Source organism: Condylura cristata, unplaced genomic scaffold (assembly GCF_000260355.1).
Source record: "Condylura cristata isolate star-nosed mole 26May11 unplaced genomic scaffold, ConCri1.0 scaffold00011, whole genome shotgun sequence".
NCBI lineage: Eukaryota > Metazoa > Chordata > Mammalia > Eulipotyphla > Talpidae > Condylura > Condylura cristata.
The window spans coordinates 47,534,002-47,555,492 of record NW_004567112.1 but is presented as its reverse complement, the minus strand read 5'-3'; the positions used below and the strand labels follow the sequence as shown (position 1 = coordinate 47,555,492).

Below are 21,491 nucleotides of genomic sequence, written 5' to 3'. Positions count from 1 at the left end.
CTATATTTTCCCCCAAAAGTGCCATTTTTTATGCATGTTTTGGTTTTATTATAGAAAGGCATATATGACAGTTGAAGTCACATATATGTATCCAGTCTGTTACAGTATCACATGCTATTAAGCCTATGGAAAATCCAATGCAGAGATAGTGAGATATTGAGAGTGAAAAGACAAATATTTATAGTTTTGTTATAAAGCTGATTTTAACTTCACAGATCTCCTAAAAATTTTTAGAATACTTAAGATAGTTTTTTTTTTTTTTTTTTTGAGAATTACTGGGTAAGTGTATAAAGGAAAATCTAACAGAAGTGTAGGATTAGAACTGGGTACAAGAAGACCTTCATTGATTGGGTTTGATTTTTAAGAAGCAGTGGTGAGACACTTATTTTATAACAGAGCTATAAAATAATCAGCTGTGCTTTTAGAAGTTTATTGTGTAAGTAATGATATAGATATTTGGGAAGCATTTGTGGTTGAGGTATTGTTGGTTTTTAAGGTAAAAGTAAGTCATGTCAAATGGGCAGTGAAGCTAGAATATATTGACATCATCATTTCACTATATGTGTAGGACAGGAAAAGGAGAAGAGCCAAAGTAAACATGAAATTTTTAGCCTGGTAATTAGAAAACTAGCATTTCAATTAACATTATAGGAAATATAAGGAAAGAAACAAGGTTGGGAAAGAAAATAGTGAATTAAATTTTGGAAAATATATTAAAAAATAAAGAGTACTTTATCTTTTACTTTAAAGTAATTTTAGTCTTACCAAAAGGTTGCAAAAATACTACAGGTCGATTATATATACCTCACACCTAAGTTCCCTTAGTATTTTATGATTTACATAATCATTGTACAGTTATCAAAATGAATAAGGGAACATTGGTACTGTACTATTAACTAAACTGTAGACCTGATTGAGAGTTCACCAGTTTCTTGGAGCTTTCCTTTCTTGTTCCAGGATTCAATTAGAGTTCACACTGAGTTTAGTTGTTCTGTCTCCATAGACTATCCCCTTTAGTCTGTGACAGTTCCTTATTCTTTCCTTGTCATTTTTAATGAAAAGATGCTTATATGTAGTATATATTTAAAAAGCAGTATTATTTCAGATATTTTAAAGTGCATGAGAATCTGGGTAAAAATCATTGTTTTTACTGAGCAAAAAAAAAAGAGTAGGTTTTTTCGGTTTGTGTGTTTGTAGTTTTTGCTTGTTTTATATTTTCACTTAATTAGCACATTTCATTTTTTTGTTTTTCAAATTTAAAATCAGTAAAATACTGTACCTTTTGGCTTCTGTTGGTCATTTGTCTGGCGAAAGGTACCATAGTTTCACATACCTATTTTCAAACAGAAAAACACCTCTTATTTCCAGACACATAGTTTAACAAAGGGATGAAACATTAGAAATTTAGACTCTCGTGAAAATTCTAGGATGTATACATCTCTTCACCCAGGCATTAGTGTCATTTTTAGTAGTAATAATGATTGATAACGACTGTTAAAAGAGTGTTTGATGCATTGTCAATAGCCTCTTTCCTATGAAGTGAGTTTTAAATAGACAGTCTGAGAACCTCCCTTTGCAGTTCAGTTGTTGGGTTTTAGTTCTCTGCTCTTCTGGGCATAATCAGAACACAAAAATAAAACAACAATGTAACGTATTATCCTTTAGTACTTAAAGGGGACTTGGCCATAGTTAACACTTGAGATTTGAACATAATTCAAGGCTGTCCAAAGTGAAATATGGTTCAGGTTTTTTTATTAGTAAGAAAATAAATTTGTATATATTTATGTATGTGTATGATTTAGTGCACATTATCTCTAAAATAAATCATTAATACAAATCATTAACAATTTTAAACCACAATTAGCAGTAATCATTTTCTAAGTAATCTATTTTCTGTTGAAGGGGAAAGAAGACCCATGAAGTCACTTAACACTTAATGTTTAGAAAATTCAGCATGAGTTTTTTCAGATGCAGACTCTCCTAGAAGTCCCAATTTGAAAACTGTTAAAAATTACTCTAAAATGGGACAGTGACTTTGGTACTGAATGTTCCTCAAACTTAAACTACTTAAATATTGCATTCTGCTGCTAGAGAATTGGATAGTTGTTATCAATATCATATTATCTGAACATTTATTTAAACCTCAGCATATACTAGAGACTGCTGTATACTTCATAAGCATCATTTCAGTTGTTCATCTATGAGTGAAAGTAGTAATGATACTTTACATTAATGAAAAGTAAAGTTGGGAGAGAAAGACGAGTGATTTGCCCTGGGAGACTTGAGTTTGCACTTCACTCAGTTACTTAGGCATATATCAGTTTCTTAGGAAATCTTTCTCCTACCATGTCCTCTTCTTGTTTCCCTTATTTAGAACCCTGAACTCACTGCTGTGATTACCGTAACAAAGATTCTAAGGTGCACATCTTTTACATTTATCATTTCTAAAATCTGAATCTTATAATTAATTGATGGTATCTTAAAATTAATTGGCAGCATTTCACCATAATTACTGGTATGTAAAATAAAGCTGTGACGTTCAGTTGATATCACTGTAGATATGATGAAATGAAGTATTTGTTTATATATATTTCCATAAAACTGTTTACATCATTTTAATAGCTTTAAATACCAGGTATATATAATAATTTTACATTTTCTAATAAAGTACACCTTTAAGCTCAGCCCTATATGTTGAATAGATTTTCTGTTCATATCACAAGTATCACAGACTCTGTATGCTTACTTTTCAAGTCAGTTTATTTTTCATCTTAGTAAGTTGCATTTAACTTTTCTTTATTTGTAAAGCTAAAATGCTAGAATTTTGAATGTTCTGGTTTAAACCCCATTTCTACCCTATAATAGTGAAACATGTCACCTTTATTCTTACTCTGTAAAATGGGGAACATAGAAACACCTGCCTGTGAAGGATTATTGAGACAACAAAATGTGGAGAACGTATTAGCTGCCACTTTCTCATCATGTATATGTGTCCCTTCTCCTTACTCTGCACATATGCACTCTCATCAAGTCCATGTTGATGGCTGGCCCTTTAATAAGATTCCTCAGATTATCCATTTTTGTCTGTAAAGTAACCTTTTAAAGCTAGTCCAAGCCCATTTCCCTTGGTGTAGTAGCTAACCTTGTAGATTCCCTCTTTCCTATCTCCTCATCCATTCAATTCATAGACGCGCTAAGGTGGTCTTTTATATCAGATCATGCCAAATCCTTAATATGCTGTATCTAGTTTTCAGCATTCTGCCTCACCTTTGCTTACTTTTCAGTTTCATCTTAAGCCATTTTGCCTCCCAGGGTCACACATTTCTCCTCAAAAAAACTCTGTTCATTTTTTCAACTTCAGCTTAAATGTCACTTCCTCAGAGATATTCCATGGCCATGAAAACTAAATTAGTTTCTTCAGTCCAAATATGTAGTTGTTTAAATTGAACTTATGCTTTCCATGTTTGGAGGTGATGAATTCCTTCCCCAAGAAGGTAAGGAAATTAAGTAACTTCCCCAGAATCTTAGGGCTACTTATTAAAGAGCTAAAGTTCCAACCCAGGATCAGCCAACTCTAAAGCTGGGCCTTTCCATGATCCTTTGCTTTTTGAAAGCAGAAAATAGCATATGAATCAATGTGCTGACTTCAAAATATGGCCTGACTGCTCTCCTTTCTTTATATTTAACATTCAGGTTTTCCCTGAAATATCCATCTCTCTATGAGCCTAACTCTTCACTTGTTGATTGTAAACCTATTGAAGTAGCACCTATTTCTCATATATTACATACTTAGCATTTGTATAAATTAGCTTGCATACATAGATAACTCATTTAATATTTTTATCCTTAGGAGTGCTAGAGAAAAACAATATTTTAGTCTATTTAATTTTTTAAGTTTCATGCTTTCATATCTTGAATAGGATTGGCTAAAAAGGTTTTAAAGTGAAGTTAATAGTTTATGTCATTTGGGATTATTAGGTGTGTTTCATTAGAAAAGGAATTAATTTTAAGTATTTTCCCTTTGCTTTAGGAATTGAGTGACCTACAGCGTGACCCACCTGCTCATTGCTCAGCTGGACCTGTAGGAGATGATTGTAAGCTTTGCTCTATTGCTAGGATTTTGCTACCATTAACATAGGTTTGAATATTTGTTAATGACTCCAAAACTCCTTTGTATTTGTTTCAGTGTTCCACTGGCAAGCAACTATTATGGGGCCTGTAAGTATGTTTCATATATATGAAATTAATTCCCTCAGCCAAACTTCATTTTTGCCATTTCACCTTGATTAGATGTTTGTGGCTAAAGTTGAATTTTCTTGTGCTCTGAAAGACTCAGTATGCAAAATACTATTAAAGGATTTGTGATGGTTATCTAGAACACTATGGTAAAAAATACTTGCTAGGATCCTGTGATGTTTTACTTTGCTTCCTTGATCATTGCACATATTAATGGATCAACATAATTTGCAACTGGGCTGTTTGCCTTATTTTAAACACCAAATGTCAGTTGCTCAAAACTAAACATAATTATTCTCATATCAGTATTTTTAGTAGGTTAAAAACAAATGTAACCAACCCAATAATGGAATTCCTATAAGTAAGAAGCACCAGTTTACAATAAGTTTTATAACTTTACCGCTTGTACAACAAAACTGATAAAGTATTGCTGTGGGTTTGTCCTTGCAACTCTGAGTTTGTCACTTTCTTAGTTTTGTTACATTGCCCTGAACTCAGAATTACTTGCTATTTTATGCTAACTTTTCTTAACACTTAGAACCTTTGGTAAGGTGATATCTTTCTATCCTGAGAGGCAGTTATGACTTTAAACAGAATTTTCTGTCAACAATCAAAAATCTAAATGCATATGAATAGGTGCTGTGCTGACAGATCAAATCGACTTCTGGGTGAGAGTACAGTAACATGTTCCATGAACATCATCTTACCTCCCTTTCCAGAAAGAGGTTTATTTAGTAAGTCACAGAATTTTTAATCATATTGTCTTGTGTTTAACTTAATGAAAAATAATGAATTTTCAGAAAAAGAATTCTGTACAAGTATCTAAAGTTACTAAATTGTTAGATTAAGGTAGTTATTTAAAGATTAAAAAGCAACATGTATGGCCCTCCCTGGTGGCGCAGCGGGTTAAAGCACAACACTGAGAATCTAAAGCCGCTTCCGCATGAGTTCGATTCCCGCCTGCCCTGGAGGTGACCACATGGCGCGGCAGACCTCTCCTGACCCGCCGCTGCTCCCCTCAGCAGTGTTCTTCGTGGATCTGCCTGTTCTGCTCCCCACTCTGTCTCTGGTGAAGCCTCTCACCACCCCTGAGCCTCTGGCCTGTACCCCAGTTCTGTATGCACAAATAAATCTTTAAAAAAAAAAAAAAAGCAACATGTATTTAAATAAGTGTTCAATAAGAACCCTTTGGTTTCTGTTTTGCTTGCTAAAAGCATCAAAATACTGTCCTTTAAAGGCCACCTGTACCATCTGAATTATAGCCCTTGTGAAATATTCTTAGATGAGTCACTTGTAACAAATGGTTGCCATTATGTTACCCATAGCCCCTTTATTTTAGTAATGTAAACATGCCATTCTATAGTATTATGTGAATACTTAAACCCACCATATTTGTGAATTGTAATTAACTTACATTTTCAACATTCTTTGTAATTCTTGATGAACTAGAATTAAACCATATTTATCATAAGAATAATTATACAGTATAGTCCTCGAATACAGGTACAGAAACTTAAAGAGGAAGTAATGAGAGTATTGTTCTTACTGCTAAAATGTAATACGTGATAAATTAAAATAAATTTAATTCTATAAATTTATAGAATTAAATAGAATGTTAGGCATTTTACTACTTTTTTCTTTTTGGTCATCTTTTATTTTTCCTTGCGGTAACAATGTAGATTAGATATCTTCAGTTTGCCACAGAGCAAATATTGCCAAATTTAAACTTCTCTTATCAAGTTGATTCCTAATTTCATAATTTGGTGACTACTGAATTTAGCTAGTTTTATCCTGGCCTTTTTTTTTTTTTCTTCATTAGTCACATTTATAAACTGCTACTAAGTGAAGATTTAAGACCTAATGTGTCACTTAGGCTTTCATTTTCATAACTTGGTATTTTCTATTCATCTCCATTCTTGCCCTTTAATGGATCACCAGAACTAAAGGTTTATAAATAGGAAGGTAAAAATTCTAGCCCCAGCCCTTTTCCCCCGTACTGATTGCTGCTGCAGAAAAGTATTTTTTCCTCATAACAGTCTTGAGTCTGTACTCATAAACAAATTTATTTGTGCAAATCACATTGTGTGCCCTTGGCTTTTATCTTGTTTTAAATCCTGTATGCCAACACGATTCTTGAAAAATCCTCCTTCATACCTGCAAAGGGAAACCTGTTTTCAAGGTAAATGATTTGAAATTATGACAAAATGATGGCATTGTCTTCGAACTGATATTGTGGGGTTAGGGGAGTATTAGTTTAGATTACTAAACTTACAGAGAAACCAGACACTGATGCAAATATTTTGTAATTTCAGCCTGATAGTGCATATCAAGGTGGAGTCTTCTTTCTCACTGTACATTTCCCGACAGACTATCCTTTCAAACCACCAAAGGTATTTATTTTTATGATGGTGTGGCTTTTGTATTAGCAATCTTACTCCCTATTCAGAAATACTTTCAGAATGTCCAAAGACTGGATTGAGTAAAATGTCCAAACTGTCTTGTAAAACTGCTTATTCTGAAATTTACTTTTTTTACTCAGATATGCTCAGATTTTACTCAGATTATGTCTCTACAATAAAGGACCATATATCTGTTATGCTATAAATTAGATTTCTTACCTTTCTTTCCCTCACTAAAAGAAATGCATTTTGAAAAGTTTCTTAAGGTCAAGAATCAGACTTTTCAACTCAGGTGACCCATCTTTTAAAATTAACCCCTTTTTTTTTTCCTTTTAACTATATGACAAACATTTGTTGAAAACCTACTACATTCCATTGATCCATTAGGGAATACAAAAGTAAATACAACATAGGTCCTTTGTTTAGTGTGGCAGGAGATAAAATAAAATACATTCTTATTAAGTTTAAACCAGATCTAAAGGTAACAAACAAACAGGAATGTTAGGGAGGGAGAAAAATCAATTAACGATCTGTCACTCAGGAAGTAATTATTTTAGATTTATGAAATGATGAAACAACTCTTGTGGAAGTCTATTATTGATAGACTTCTTAGGATAGGTAACAAACTGATGCTACTTAGCTTTCCCCTAGAATCATATTTTTAGAACTAAGTATCACTGATAATCAAGTTAAGAAAATGACTACTTTGAGAAATTATGAAAGTCATGGTTAATCACTTCAGGTTCAACTCACCCAGTCATACAGACTATTACAGACTTACTTATTACACTTTCCAAAATACTTCTCAATTCCTGGGTGGGCAAGAAGAGGAGTATCTTTCACATTCCCAATAATTAAAGCTTTGTGGGCTCAAAGTAGCTGTTCAGTTTGTGATGAATGTATTTCTGCACTACAGTCAAATAAAATTGAAGGTATTTTAGAGCTAATTGTTTTGTTCATAGTTCGTGGAATGTAACATTTCTGTTTTGTTTAATGTTTAGATTGCTTTCACAACAAAAATTTACCATCCAAATATAAACAGTAATGGAAGTATTTGTCTTGATATCCTGAGGTCACAATGGTCACCAGCTCTGACTGTATCAAAAGGTAATTTCATTTATCAGTTTTATAACAGTTCATAATATTGAGATGGAAAAACATAGTACCTGGGAACCAAAAATTTGAGTAATGAATCTACTGTGTTTTTTCATGTTCTGGGTTTATTTTGCTTTTATACCTCTTATTTTATTGCTCTTTGCTTTTAGTGCTTTGAGGGTGGTGGAGCAGAAATTGATAGGCAAATGTAAATGATGAAATGAGAGAAATTTTAAACTAAAAATCTTGAGATAAAAAGCCTACTGAGATTTTACCCATTTTTGTTTGGGTTTTGGAGAGGGAGACAGACAAAGGGGGCAAAGGAGAGTAGTGTGGGGAAGAGAGAGAGAGCTGAAAATAATGTATTAAAACTTGTATTAATGTAGAAAAACTTCTATTCATTAAATGAAATTAGAAAAGCTTTATGTGATATTAGAAAAAATCTCTGCTGAGGCTGATAAAAGAAATTATTTAAAATGAGAGATACTTTAATATAGTAAATATGAGTAAATTTTGATTATTAATAACTTCATAATAACTGACATAATCCAGGTGGATGCTCAATTTTCACAGATTTTAGTATTGTTCTTTACTAAATTATCAGATATGTACACAGGTAGCTATTTTTGTCCCACTAGCCAATACTGTTTGCTATGCTAGTCATCTTAGTTTATGTCTTGTTTCTCCAACAGAAGAGAACCAGATAGTTGGAAAATAATGGTTTAAATTAGTAACATCTATCCCTGAAATAACCTGTTTTTTTTTTAAATTATAAAATTTAAGAAAGTTGTTTGTCTTGAATCATTTAGAAATAAGTCCATGGTCATTAAAATTTTTTTTTAAATAAATGGTATCTGAATATGTAATACATTGTTTTAAAATAAGACTTATATGTTTCCTCCCTGGTGGTGGCAATGGGTTAGAATGCAGCATTACAACCCCGGCCAGGGAGATGAGCCACATGGCATAGCAGACTTCTCTCTGGCCCGCTGCTCCCCTCAGCAGTGTAGTTTAGTCATTTTCTCTGTTCTGCTCATCCTGTCTCTGGTGAATGCTCTCATCATCCCCTGTACCTCTGGCCTATACCCTAGTCCTATATTCATAAATAAATAAATCTTTAAAAAAAAATAAATTAAGACTTATAGGAAGCAGGGTCTGTAGTCATAATTATTTCAATTATTAGTTAAATAATGATCCTTTAAGAAGGTTGTTGATAAATGGCAATTTTTCTGACCTAAAATGTTCTGTAGATTCTAGTGTCCTTGGTAAAAACCTTTCCCATAATGTAACTGTTGTGTGCTAGATAGAGGAAATTCTGTATACAAGTTTATTCAAATTAATATACTCCTTCCTGGAATAGTATCGCAGAATGAATGTCATTTGGCAAAGCAGCTAAGTACTTACACATAGAAAAGAAATGGCAGACTGCCAGATGTCAAGCATTTATCTTCTGACATTGGTAGCTTTTTATAAAGAATAATAAGTATTGTTGGTTTCTGGAAACTATCCTTTAAGAACTAACAGCTTTAGTTTCTTCATATGTAAAATTGGGATTTTAATAGCATTACCATGTAGGGTTGCTATGTACCTGGCACAAAGTAAGCACTTGAATGTCAAATATGTTTACTTTTTTTCTTACCTTAAAATATTTGATTTGTGTGTAAAATAGTGAAATCAGCATTTTTTCATTAGTCTTAGCACCCCTCCCTATCACTTAAGAATTAATGCTGCTATATAAATTCACTGTTGTATTTGCAAGGTAGGAAAAGATGATGGAATATTGTAGAAGGTGGAGATGAATTGTTCCAGTCAGCGTACCCCCTCAGAAGTGGTAACATGCAGTTGAGGCAAATGAGAAATAAGTTCATTTCTTCCTTTTTCGCATATTTAGTTGTTTTATTAAATGTAGCTATTTGCATTAGTTTTTTCATGTAATAAGGCAAGAAACAACTACTTTAATTTCATTTAAGTGAATGTCAAATATGTTTACATTTAGGTGATAACTCTTCATATTGCTTTTTAAAAGCATATAATATAAAAATAGATATGAAATTAAAAACTCATTGAAAAGATCTTACAACTCTTCTTTGTAGACAATCTGTGAATGGTAAACCAAAGTAGGAAAGTAGATGAATAAAATGTTCAGAGGATTTGGACTATTAATTCTAGTTTGATGCTTTTCTTAGATTAGAATACAGATTTTTTGCACTAAAACAGAGTAAAAATGGACAACTTTCTCATTAAAATAACAAAGCTATTTAAGGAACATGTAAACTTAGAATGTTGTTCTAAATTTTTTTTGATTATATACCATTGGGCATATATATCTGTTACACAAATAATACTTTTGTAACGCTCTCTCAAGATTAAATATTGTTAAAAGCTATCTTAAAGCGGTTCACATTTTTTAAATAAATAGAAATTAAAGTAGAATTTAGAACTTTAAAAGTTATGACAAACTTTAAAGGTTTGTGTTAAATACATTATATGGTAATTTTATTATTTTAAAAATTAAAGACATTTGCTGCCAAAGTCAGTTTAAAATATATGAGTTCATTTCATTTTGTATTTTCTTTATAAGAGCATTATTTATATTGAGTAAAATTATTTTCACATTTGTAGTTTGTATGATGCAGAACAATCATCTAATATGATATTCTCTTTTAAATCTAGTTTTATTGTCCATATGTTCTCTACTTTGTGACCCTAATCCAGATGATCCCTTAGTACCAGATATTGCACAAATCTATAAATCAGACAAAGAAAAGTAAGTGCTTACTTGTATTACTTTTTTGTTTCATTTTTGTGTAGTTCTCCAGAACATAAGTATTATTAACATGCTAACGTATATTTAATTATACTTATTCTGTTATTTGTAATCTTTCCAGTGGAGTTTCTTGTTAAACTCTGTAAAAATCTTTATGGTTTAGTATTTTATGTTTAATAGTACATGCTGTATGTTTGACAATGTTATGTTTTTGATAGCAAAGAACTATATATAATTCTAAGTAGTGAGTTTGAAATAAAAGAACTTGATATTGGAAAGTATTGAATATTGCACTTACTATATTCTGCCAGGAAGAGACAGTAACCTAAAACTCCCCAGACTGACCTAATTCTGAAGTTATTTCATCTCACTGATACCATTGACTCATTTGCACTTGCGGCTAATTCCCCGAACTTGACTTTCTATGTTTGTATTAGAGTTGATTTCATTTTTGTGTTTGTAACTTAGGTATTTTTTCATATATTTTATAAACTCATCAGCTAAAGTCTGTGGTATTTTAATTGTGCATGAGGTTAAGTCACAATAACCCAATATTGGTATGTGTTATTTCAGTTAATCATAAGAAAGTCATCTATAGTTTTATTTAGATAGGTCTTTTTAAGAGATTCAGTTTGTATATTTTTACTATATATCCCTTTTGTATGCCTACAGATACAACAGACATGCACGAGAATGGACGCAGAAATATGCAATGTAAAATCAAAATAAAATTTCATATATACCAGAGTACTGTAAAATCTAGGTTTCCCCCCCGCCCCAGCATTAGCAGTAAAATGAGCACCATTTACTGTCTCACTGTACCATGAAATCCTTTTGATTTATACCCATTTTAAATGTATTTCTGAAGCAAGACAAAACAAACTTCCAAAAATACCCTTAAGACTGTGATGAGAGCATTTATCATTTTGTATGCATTGAGAAAGACATTTATTATGGTTTTTAAGATACTTGGACATCTGCATCTTCAGCCTACAAGATCTACAATGCATCTGAAAAGCAACCAAATTATTTTTTGCTGAAACTAGATGTTTTTACATGAGAAATACTGTGTGTATTGTCTAAGATGTCGGTTTTATAAATCTGTATTCAGATTTCATTCTTTGTTAGCTCACTTTATAATTTGTATTTTTTTACTGTATAGACTAAATATATTCTATTTACATGTATGTCAACTCATTACTTTTTTTCCTGTGAACAGTATTGAAAAGCCCAAAAGCTGATAATGAAATGAATTAACTGTCCCTTGTCTTAGGGTATTCTGTAGCTCAATTACAGATTTCTCAAGTCCGAAATGATCTTTACACTGTAATTCTCAGTATATTGATTATGGAGAAACACTTGTTTTGAGTTTGTTATACTTGAGTTAACTTTATTGCAATGTGAATTAATTGCACTGCTAAGTAGAAAGATGTGTAACTTTTATTTGTTGCTATTCACGTTTGAATTTTTTTCTGTATAGGCAATATTATATTGACACCTTTTACAGACCTTAATGTAGCTTTTCCATATAAATAAAAAGCTTTTTCTACTATTTGTCTTGATTACTTAAAAAGATAAAAATTACTTTATCTTACAAGTAAGGATCAAAACACTATTTAAAATTTTGCATGAAAATTCCAGATTGTGAGAATGAGGTTTGTCATATTTGGCATAAACACCATTAATTATATAAATTTGATTGCTTTAGGTTTGTATCTGTTTATTAAGTTGTCTATCTAAAGAATGATATGCATTGGTTTCTTGTCATAGAAGAGAATTTAGAGTAAGTTGGAGTTTTTCATGGATCACAGCTATTATTTATTACATTACTGAAGTAAGGATAAGACAGTATTGATGTCTTATATACCTGAAAATAATTAGGTTAATGCATTAAAATGTAACTGTTAATGTATTTTTTAGCATTTTAAAATTAAGAATTTCTAAAATAGAATGTTAGTACCATCACAATTTGGAAAAGGGCATACTTTTTTATTGTAGAAGTTATAAAGAAAATTCTAAAATGATGCTTTCCTCTGTTTTTATAATTTCCATTTAAAAGTGATTTTAAAAAGCAGATTCTCTTTTCAGATTTTAAAGAAAGCTACGACGTTCTGATGTTTGACTTGGAAAAAAATACATCCCTTTCATTATTAGCATGCTTACCAAACTTGAGTGTCATTTTTAAGAAGAGTTGTAGCTCTTCTGGTTATTGCAGTAGATGTATAAGTGTGCAAGAATCTGTGATGGGTGTAGTCATTAGCAAAGCATTGAAGTCACTTAAGTATTTTACCATGGTTCATTATTATTAAAGCACAAATGACCCATTGTTAGAAAATGTGTTTTTTAAATGAATGTAAAATAATGAATTGTGAAATGGATGTTTAAGAAAATATAGAATTAAAAAGGTATATTAAGTGATGTCTTGAAACAGCCATATCATGAAAGACACTACTTTACTAGTTATATTATTATAAGCTACATTCACCCAGAAATTGAACACTCAAAACATCATTAGATTTAAGTATTTAGTACATTTTGATAGTAAAGGGTTTTGTTTCTTGAATATAACTTTTTAAAGAAAACTTTCACTTGTGTGGCATTTATTTTTGGAAATGTCTTTTTTCTTTATTAAAGTTTTTGAAACATGCCTAACTCTTGTTTGCCTTTGCTTACATTTGAATTGTACAACTAGACTCCTGAAGAATGAACTCACAAGTCTCATTGTCAACTAAAAATCATAAAGATTTCAGTGATGATGTGATGATCAGTCAGATCACCATTTTTGGTATGTGTTTGCTTGATTCTAACAAAGAGTACATTAGTTATTTTTTTTTAAATGTATAAATCTGAAGTCAGGGGGCTTCCTCATAGAACTAACTTAAGGACCTTCTCAGAATGAGGAAAGGGAAATGATTAGTATAGAAATTTAGGATCCTAACTTTTGAAGTCTCGGATACTTTGGGACATCGTTGTAAACCATATTTGGATTGGATTCTGGACTTGTAACTGCCACAGTCAATGAATTAAGGATGTAAGGTGGAAACGTATCACCCAGCTATCTCAACAAGGGGAAGTACAGATGTCTATGTAAACTGCATATAATAACTCATTTTTGCTTTAAGTATTTTCCCCCCTCCATGAACTGTGTTTGGGAGTATTAAAATTTTACTTTGTATATCTACTACTTGTAATTTAAAAAAATGAAAAGCCATTAGGTGAAACACATACACAAACAGAACACAAAGACAATAGTAACAGTTACTTCCTTCAAGTGATTTTTGGTTTTCTTTGTTCTTTTTTCTAGCTCCTTAAGTTTGAGATCATTTTTGTATCTTGATGTAGGTCAATATTGCTATCTTCTTTCTTTTTAGAATTGCTCTTGCTGCATTCCATAGATTCTGGTAATTTGTATCTTCATTTTCATTTGTCTCCAGGTACTTTTTAATTTCTCCTCTGATTTCCTCAATCCAGTAGCCATGCAGTAGCAAATTGTCTAGTTACCAAATATTTCTGTTTTTTCCTGCTGCTTGTGGTGGATGTGGTAGTTTGATGGCATTGTGGTCCAAGAAGATACTTGATAGGATTTCAGGTCCACTGTGAGCCAGGATGTGCACTATCCATGAGAATATACATGTGCAATTAAAAACTTGTACTCAGCTTTCTGGGATTAGAATGCAATATATGTGTCTGTTAAACACATTTGGCCTAACTACTCATTTAAGACTCATTTCCTTGTTCATTTTCTGACTGGTTGAACTTTCTTTCCATTGGTGTTGGTAAGTTGTTCAAGTCCCTTACTAATAGTGTGTTGCTTTCAATATATGTTTTTAGGTTTGATAATACTTGTTTTACATATTTTGTTTCTTCTTCACTTGGTGCATATATATTGATGAATGTTAATGTCTTCTGATATATTACTTACTCATCACCTTATGTCCACTTCTGTCTCTTGTTGCATTTTTTAAACGGGAAGCCTATCTGATATGACTATCTGTTTTTTTTTTAGGGTACTTATAGTTGCTTATAACTTTACTTTGCAACCTTTTATTTGAGCCTGGTTTATTTGAGCCTTAGATCAGTCTTCAGGAAACAGAAAGTTAGATTTTGCTTTCTGATCCTCCATTCTGGGTTTATTGATTGGTGAACTTAGTCCAGTTAAGGGTGATTATTCATTTATGTGTACTTGGTACTGCTATTTTATCTTTAGTTTTCTGACTCTATGTCCTTGTTCAATTTCTTGTGCAATTTTTGATTTAGATATACTCTTTCGGCATTTCTTATAAAGGAAAGCTAGTGTTTGTAAACTCCTTCAGCATCTGTTTATCTTTGAAGGCCTTTATTTCTCCCTCATATCTACTACAGGATGTAGTAGTCTTACCTGGCAGTTTTTATCTTTGACTGCTTTGAATATGTCAGACCATTCTCTGCTATAGATCTTCTACTTGGTCTATTCTGTTGCAAACACTTTTTCTTTAGGTTTTTTTATTGTTGTTTTAAATTTCACTGAGCTCTTTACATTCAATTTACCTGCTGACGAGAGGTGAAAACCTGATGGGATTACCTTTATAAATACCTGCTTTCTCCTCTTTTCCCCCTCACTACTTTCAATGTTCTTTATCTTAAACTCTTGATTATTTCCATTACTATGTGTCTTGATCTAGATCTCATTGCATTTAGATAACCAGGACTCTTAGCTTTATGAACTTACATGTTTAGTTTCTTCCCCCAAGTTTGGAGAGTTTTCCTTTGTGCATAATCTCTGTACCCCTTATCTCTCTTCTTCTGAGATATCATTATTCTTATCTTGTCTTTCCCAATAGAGTCAAATAGTTATTCAATTGCTGCTTCCTTCTTTCCCCTCTTTTATTTCCAGCTTTTTTTCTATCTGGGTCCCTTGTGTATTATTAGCTTCAAAGTCATTATTTGGATCCTCTATTTGGTCTATTCTGTTTCAAAAGCTTTCCTTAGAGTTTTTTTTTTTTTAAGCTCATTGAGCTCTTTATATACAATCTGTTTTTTTTTTATTGATAGTTGTTAATCCTGAAGGTTTCACCTACTTCTTTAAATTTATTTATTTGTACATACAGAATTGGGGTACAGGCCAGAGAACTCAGGGGTGGTGAGAGGCTTCACCACAGACAGAGTGGGTAGCAGATCAGGCAGATCGACGAAGTACACTGCTGAGGGGAGCAGCGGGTGGGTCAGGAGAGGTCTGCCGCGCCATGTGGTCACCTCCGGGGCAGGCGGGAATCGAACTCATGCGGAAGTGGCTTTAGCTTCTCAGTGCAGTGCTTTAACCTGCTGCGCCACCAGGGAGGGCCGGTTTCACCTACTTCTTAAAGCAAACCTTTCCTGTCCCCAATATCTCTACTTGTTCCTATAATTCTCTGTACTTCTCCTGTTGTGACACTGATAATAATCTATTGTGCACGGTTAGTTAGTTGTCTGCCTCCGTCTTTCTGCTGGATTAATAAATTTTTGAAAATGTGGATTAATAAGTTTTTTAAAATGTGTTTCTGTCTTATTATTTGACCCCAGTGCCTGGCTCAGAAACTGACATATATTATTAAATATTTACTGAATGAATTGAATATAAATTACAAAAAGTTAATATTCAAAAATAACACTTTATGATAAAAACAATACCACAAGTATTTTTTCATTTACTTTACCTCAATGATCTATTTATCTTTGTACTCATTTAATCATTGATGTTTATCAGGATCTCTGCACTGCAATATCAATTTTGTCATTTTTAAGATGTAAAGATTGGGAAAATTAAATTTTCTCTTAGATTGAAAGACTTTTGGTCATGAAACTATTATGTCTGGGTTTTTTTTTTGGTACTAAATTTAAATGCTAACGGTCCAGTATAGTCAATGTTTAAAATTTTGAGTTTTGCAGCCAAATTAGGCCTGTTACTAGGCGTAGACAATGTAGCACAAATTTGATAGGTTTTTGTTTTGGTTATCTACTGTGGAATGTTAAGCCACCAGAACTAAGTGGTAGGAAGGCTCAACCATTTTACAATGCTGGATTCTGTAAGATCAAGAATCTAACAGTTGGGACACTGTAGGAGTGGCTTATCTATTCACAGTACATATTCCTCAGACAGGGTGAATAATTGTTAGTGGTTAAAATCAATTGTAGGTTTCTTCACTCAGATGTTCATATCTGGAGTAGTATGGTCTAATGGAACACTTACTAATGACTTTTTGGTGTGGTGTGAACTCACAACATGGCAAGGGAGAACATCTGGAGACCAAATGTTCCAAAAGGAGGAATAGCTGCATGACCTTTTCTGATCTTGCCATTTTGTGTGTGTGTGTGTGTGTTTATGCTAAACTCAACAAGAAAGTAGTATTATCTTGTCATTGCCAATAAACTTACCTCCATATTTGCTTTTTTACTGATAAGTGCCCTTTACCATGTCTTGCAGTTTCATATTTCCATATAAGATCATTTACTTTCTGATTGAAGAAATTATTTTAGCATTTTAAAAAATTATGTCAATAGAGGTAATTTGGTTTAAAAAAAGCTATATATTGGCCCTCCCCGGTGGCGCAGCAGGTTAAAGCACAGCACTGAGAAGCTAAAGCCACTTCCGCATGAGTTCGATCCCCGCCCCCAGAGGTGACCACATGGCGAGGCAGACCTCTCCTGACCCGCCCACTGCTCCCCTCAGCAGTGTACTTCGTTGATCTGCCTGTTCTGCTCTCCTGTCTGTCTCTGATGAAGCCTCTTTGTGCCCCTGTACCTCTGGCCTGCACTCCAGTTCTGTATGGATAAATAAGTAAATCTTTAAAAAAAAAAAAGAAGCTATATATTCAGGTATGCAGGTTCCTATGTCTGCAAATGTAGACATACATGCCCACCATTAAAGCACCAAAAATGTTCCACTGGGCTTCATTGAGTCACCTTCCCCTTATAATATATACCCTGCCCCTTTCATTTTTGGTAGGCTCAGTTTTGCTGTCAGATTTCAAGTTTTTGTTTTGTTCTAATGTTTGTATGTTCCTCTGCCTTTTTATATACCACAGATGTGTGATTTATCTATAATTTGTTCTTCTGACTTACTTTGCTTAGCATAATCCCTTCAGATCCATTCATATCATGCAAGTGGCAGTATTTCACCTTTTTAATGGCTTAGTGGTATTCCATTAAAAATCAGGAAAACAGCAGGTAGAACCCAACAATATCAGTAATTCTGTTATAAAAAGGACTAAATACTCCAATTATAAATGTGTATTCTCCAGTTCACTCTATCCTTGTGCACTTAGGTGGCTTCTAAAACTTGGCTACTGTAAATAGTTCTTCAATGAACACAAGAATCCATATATCCCTTCAAATTAGTGCTTTTGTCACACTTAAGTAGGTACCTAGGAGTGGAATTGATGGATTAGATGAGACCATTTTTTAATATTTTGAGAAACCATTGTTTTCCAAAGGGGTGAACTAAGCCTACATTTCCACCAATCTCTGCTTGTCCACATTCTTGCCAATACTTATTTCTGGACTTAATGAAATAGGTTAAGTTGGTATCATGGTGGTTTAATTTGCAATTCCCTGATAGTGAAAATGAGTATATTTTCATGTGCCTGTTGGTTATCTGAATATCATGTTTGGAAAAGTGTCTAAAGTGTCTATTTAGTAGCTCTTCCTATTTTTGACTGAGCTATTTTTCTTTTTTTTTTTTTTTAAAGATTTATTTATTTATGCATATAGAACTGGGGTACAGGCCAGAGGTGCAGGGGCAGCGAGAGGCTTCACCAGAGACAGAGTGGGGAGCAGAACAGGCAGTTCGACGAAGTACACTGCTGAGGGGAGCAGTAGGCGGGTCAGAAGAGGTCTGCCTCGCCATGTGGACTCCTCCGGGGCAGGCAGGAATCGAACTCATGCGGAAGTGGCTTTAGCTTCTCAGTGCTGTGCTTTAACCCGCTGAGCCACCAGGGAGGGCCTGCGCTATTTGTTTTCTTTTTGTTGAGTTCATGGTAGAAAAGAACATCAAGTCATGATTCAAGGAACGTGGAAATGTTTGTTAAAGGACTATCTCATATATATGAATTTACCAGCTTTTATAGCATTATATGCTTTACACTATTTGTAGGATCGTTTTGGAACCTTTTTGACTGTAAATTTTTCTGAAACATAAGTGGGTTTCATGGATACAACAGAAAGTTGGGCTTTGTTTTTGATCCAAGCAGTCACTTTGTGACTTTTGATTAGTGAGCTCAGATCATGGACATTTAGGGAAATTATTTATTGATTGATAAGTATTGCGATATTACTATTTGTTTTCTGGGTGCATTTGAAGCTTGTTTTTTTGTCCTTTTTCCTTTATATTTTGAAAGTTAGCTCTAGTGCAATGTTAGATTCTGTTTTTATCTTCTTGTTACTAGTTTTTTTTTTTTTTTTTTTTTTTTTTGGTCCTGGAGCTTTTTATACCAGTTCCCATTTTCTACTCTCTCCTCTATCCTTCCATATTTTTTGTTTATGGTGTCCTGTTGCTTCTAAGAGAGATTTCTTCCTCTCCCCACTCCCATCCCCATCTTCCCCTTCTCTAAATCATCTTTGTATTTTTAGAACATATTGCAGTATCTAATACAGTACTGTCTTCTGCTAGGAACCAAGTCAAAAGTTATTACAAAGATGATTATTACTATAGTAGTTTTTGAAAAAAGTGTGGAACAATACAGATCTATACAAAATGAGAAGTACCATCACTCACCCTCACAATACTGAGGTGTAATTATCATTAAACCGAACTCTGTATTATTTACTGTATTTTTAATGTGAACAGATCCATCCATACGTATATTTAATTCAAGACAGTTTTTGAATGATTGAATGAATAAGCAAATAAAGGGTCTTTGATGTTTGATTAACAATCGACTCAAGAGTCAAGAAGGAATTTTTATGGGGCTAAAACAGAATGTGAATTAGTGTTTAAAGAAAAACTACTAAAACTTTGTGACTGCTTTTCCTATATTGTGCTTACTTGCATAGAGTTGAATATAATTTGAAAGCTACAAACTGGATTCTGACGTGGAAGTTTTTAATAAGATGCAACAAGTAAGATAAAAACTTCATTTGTGTATATACCAATTTTCTTGTCTATATAATAGAAATACTTTTACCTTGTATGATTTAGGAAAGGATTGGAAATAGTATTTATAAAATACTTGACACACAGTTGAGCAATAAATTATGTTTAGTGACCAGCTATTTTATAGTAATGTGAGGGTAAACACTGTAGGTTAGCCTGTTTATTAATAATATTTCGTCAATATAATCATTTTGGATTTCTTCTTAAATCGGCTTTCTGGAATACCTAGCAATATAACTTTGGGTTTTATAACTTTGCATAAAATTATAGCTGTCCTTTTTGCTTGTCCTACCTCCTGCTGACTCATAGAATCAACTTTAAAATAGAAAAGCTATATTTATTTTCCATAATGCTGCTACAGTGATGGTTAAAAATAACTCTGATATGCTCTTAATTAAAGCTGCATGCAGACTTTGTTCTAATTGAGAAATAATTTTATAAACTAATTTGGATATCTGGGAACTGTTAACATGCAGTAGATCTTCCTAACTTGCTGCCTTCAATTTTTTTGTATACTGATTTGAAAGAAAACCCTGATGAGGTGATAATAGACCCTGAATGAGTGAATATGTTTTGAAGGAAAAAAATTATATAAGTGTAGAGAACTATCAAAATCTTGATTTAGAGGACAGATGTTAGAAGATATTCAGATTATAAATATTTTCTTATATTGTTGCCCTGAAATGTTATAGTATGTGAAATTTTGCTTGTTTACTTTGTTATTCCATCAAGCTTCTTTGGGAGAAGAAAAATGTATTTTACTTTGTTAACCCAATCAAACTTCTTTGGGAGAAGAAAAGTGTCAGCCTTTCTGTGCCAATTCTAATGCCTCTTATAATACTATTTAATTGCTGAAAAGTTCTTATAAATGGTAGTCTCATAAATGGTATTTACAGTATAATGGTGTTCTTATAAATGGTATTTATATTATAATCTTATTTCCAGATATACAGTTTACTTATGAGTTCAGAATCAACATCTATGCCTGGTGCTAACCCTATTAATTGATTGTTTCTATTGAAGCTTAATTATTGAACCAAGACAATTACAAAAGCAAGATTTTTTCCTTTAGGAATATTTTTCTGAGTGGTATCTATTACCATGTGTCTGACCTAGCTAATCAGAAGGAAATTATTCTGCTGTGGTTATTTGTGCTATCAGCTTCATCAATGTGCAAGTATTAGTGAACCACAGTCATTTCTTTTATATGTTTATTCCTGATTTTTACATGGCTTCCATCTCTACACTTTATTGTCCCTTCTATTGGTAAACAACATTTCTGACAGTTGCTATTATCATAGGGCTAAATTTGTATATAAATAATTTGTGCATACACTACTTCTTTCACATTTACCTCTCTACCCCTCCTTCCATTCATGCTCAATGTTCTATGCTCAGTGTACAGGGTATTAAAAGTAGCATACAACATAGTCTTGTCCTCAATAACTTATCTATTGAGGGGAAAATGTAAAAAATTAAAAGTTTTACATACAAAATAAGTAAACAGTATAAGCTAACATAGTAGTTACAAGGAACATATTTTGGGCTGTAATGATAGAATCTGTTGACAGAGTCAGAAGGATAGTCTGATATAATGGGAAAAGCATTAAGACAATGGATTGAAACCAGGTGTTCAGCTGTATGACTTGCTAACCATTGTAACCTTGTGACTTTGGCTTTCAGAATTAATGTTTCTCATCTGTAGTTTGAGAACCATGGTCATGATGATTTATTCTCTGTCTACTTCTTCACTTTGTGACTCTTATTTTCAAAATTATATCACTGTTCTTTTATATAAAAATAAAAACATTAAAGTGTGATCCCAACCTAAGAATGTGTTTTAATTTTCATTATCAACTGTGATTTATACTCTAATATCACTAAGTGA

At 32.7% G+C, this 21,491-nt stretch overlaps 1 protein-coding gene across 1 annotated transcript in view; it reads left to right on the top strand.

The window, feature by feature from the left end:
• Nucleotides 1–13,149, top strand: part of UBE2D1 (ubiquitin-conjugating enzyme E2D 1) — a 30,778-nt gene extending 17,629 nt beyond the window's left edge. The window contains exons 2-7 of the mRNA XM_004680879.1: nt 4,031–4,094; nt 4,187–4,218; nt 6,549–6,626; nt 7,637–7,742; nt 10,404–10,497; nt 11,170–13,149. Of these exons, the coding sequence (XP_004680936.1) occupies nt 4,031–4,094; nt 4,187–4,218; nt 6,549–6,626; nt 7,637–7,742; nt 10,404–10,497; nt 11,170–11,215 (420 nt within the window). The 3' untranslated portion in view covers nt 11,216–13,149. The remainder of the gene's footprint in view (nt 1–4,030; nt 4,095–4,186; nt 4,219–6,548; nt 6,627–7,636; nt 7,743–10,403; nt 10,498–11,169) is intronic.
• The last annotated feature ends 8,342 nt before the right edge of the window (nt 13,150–21,491 follow it).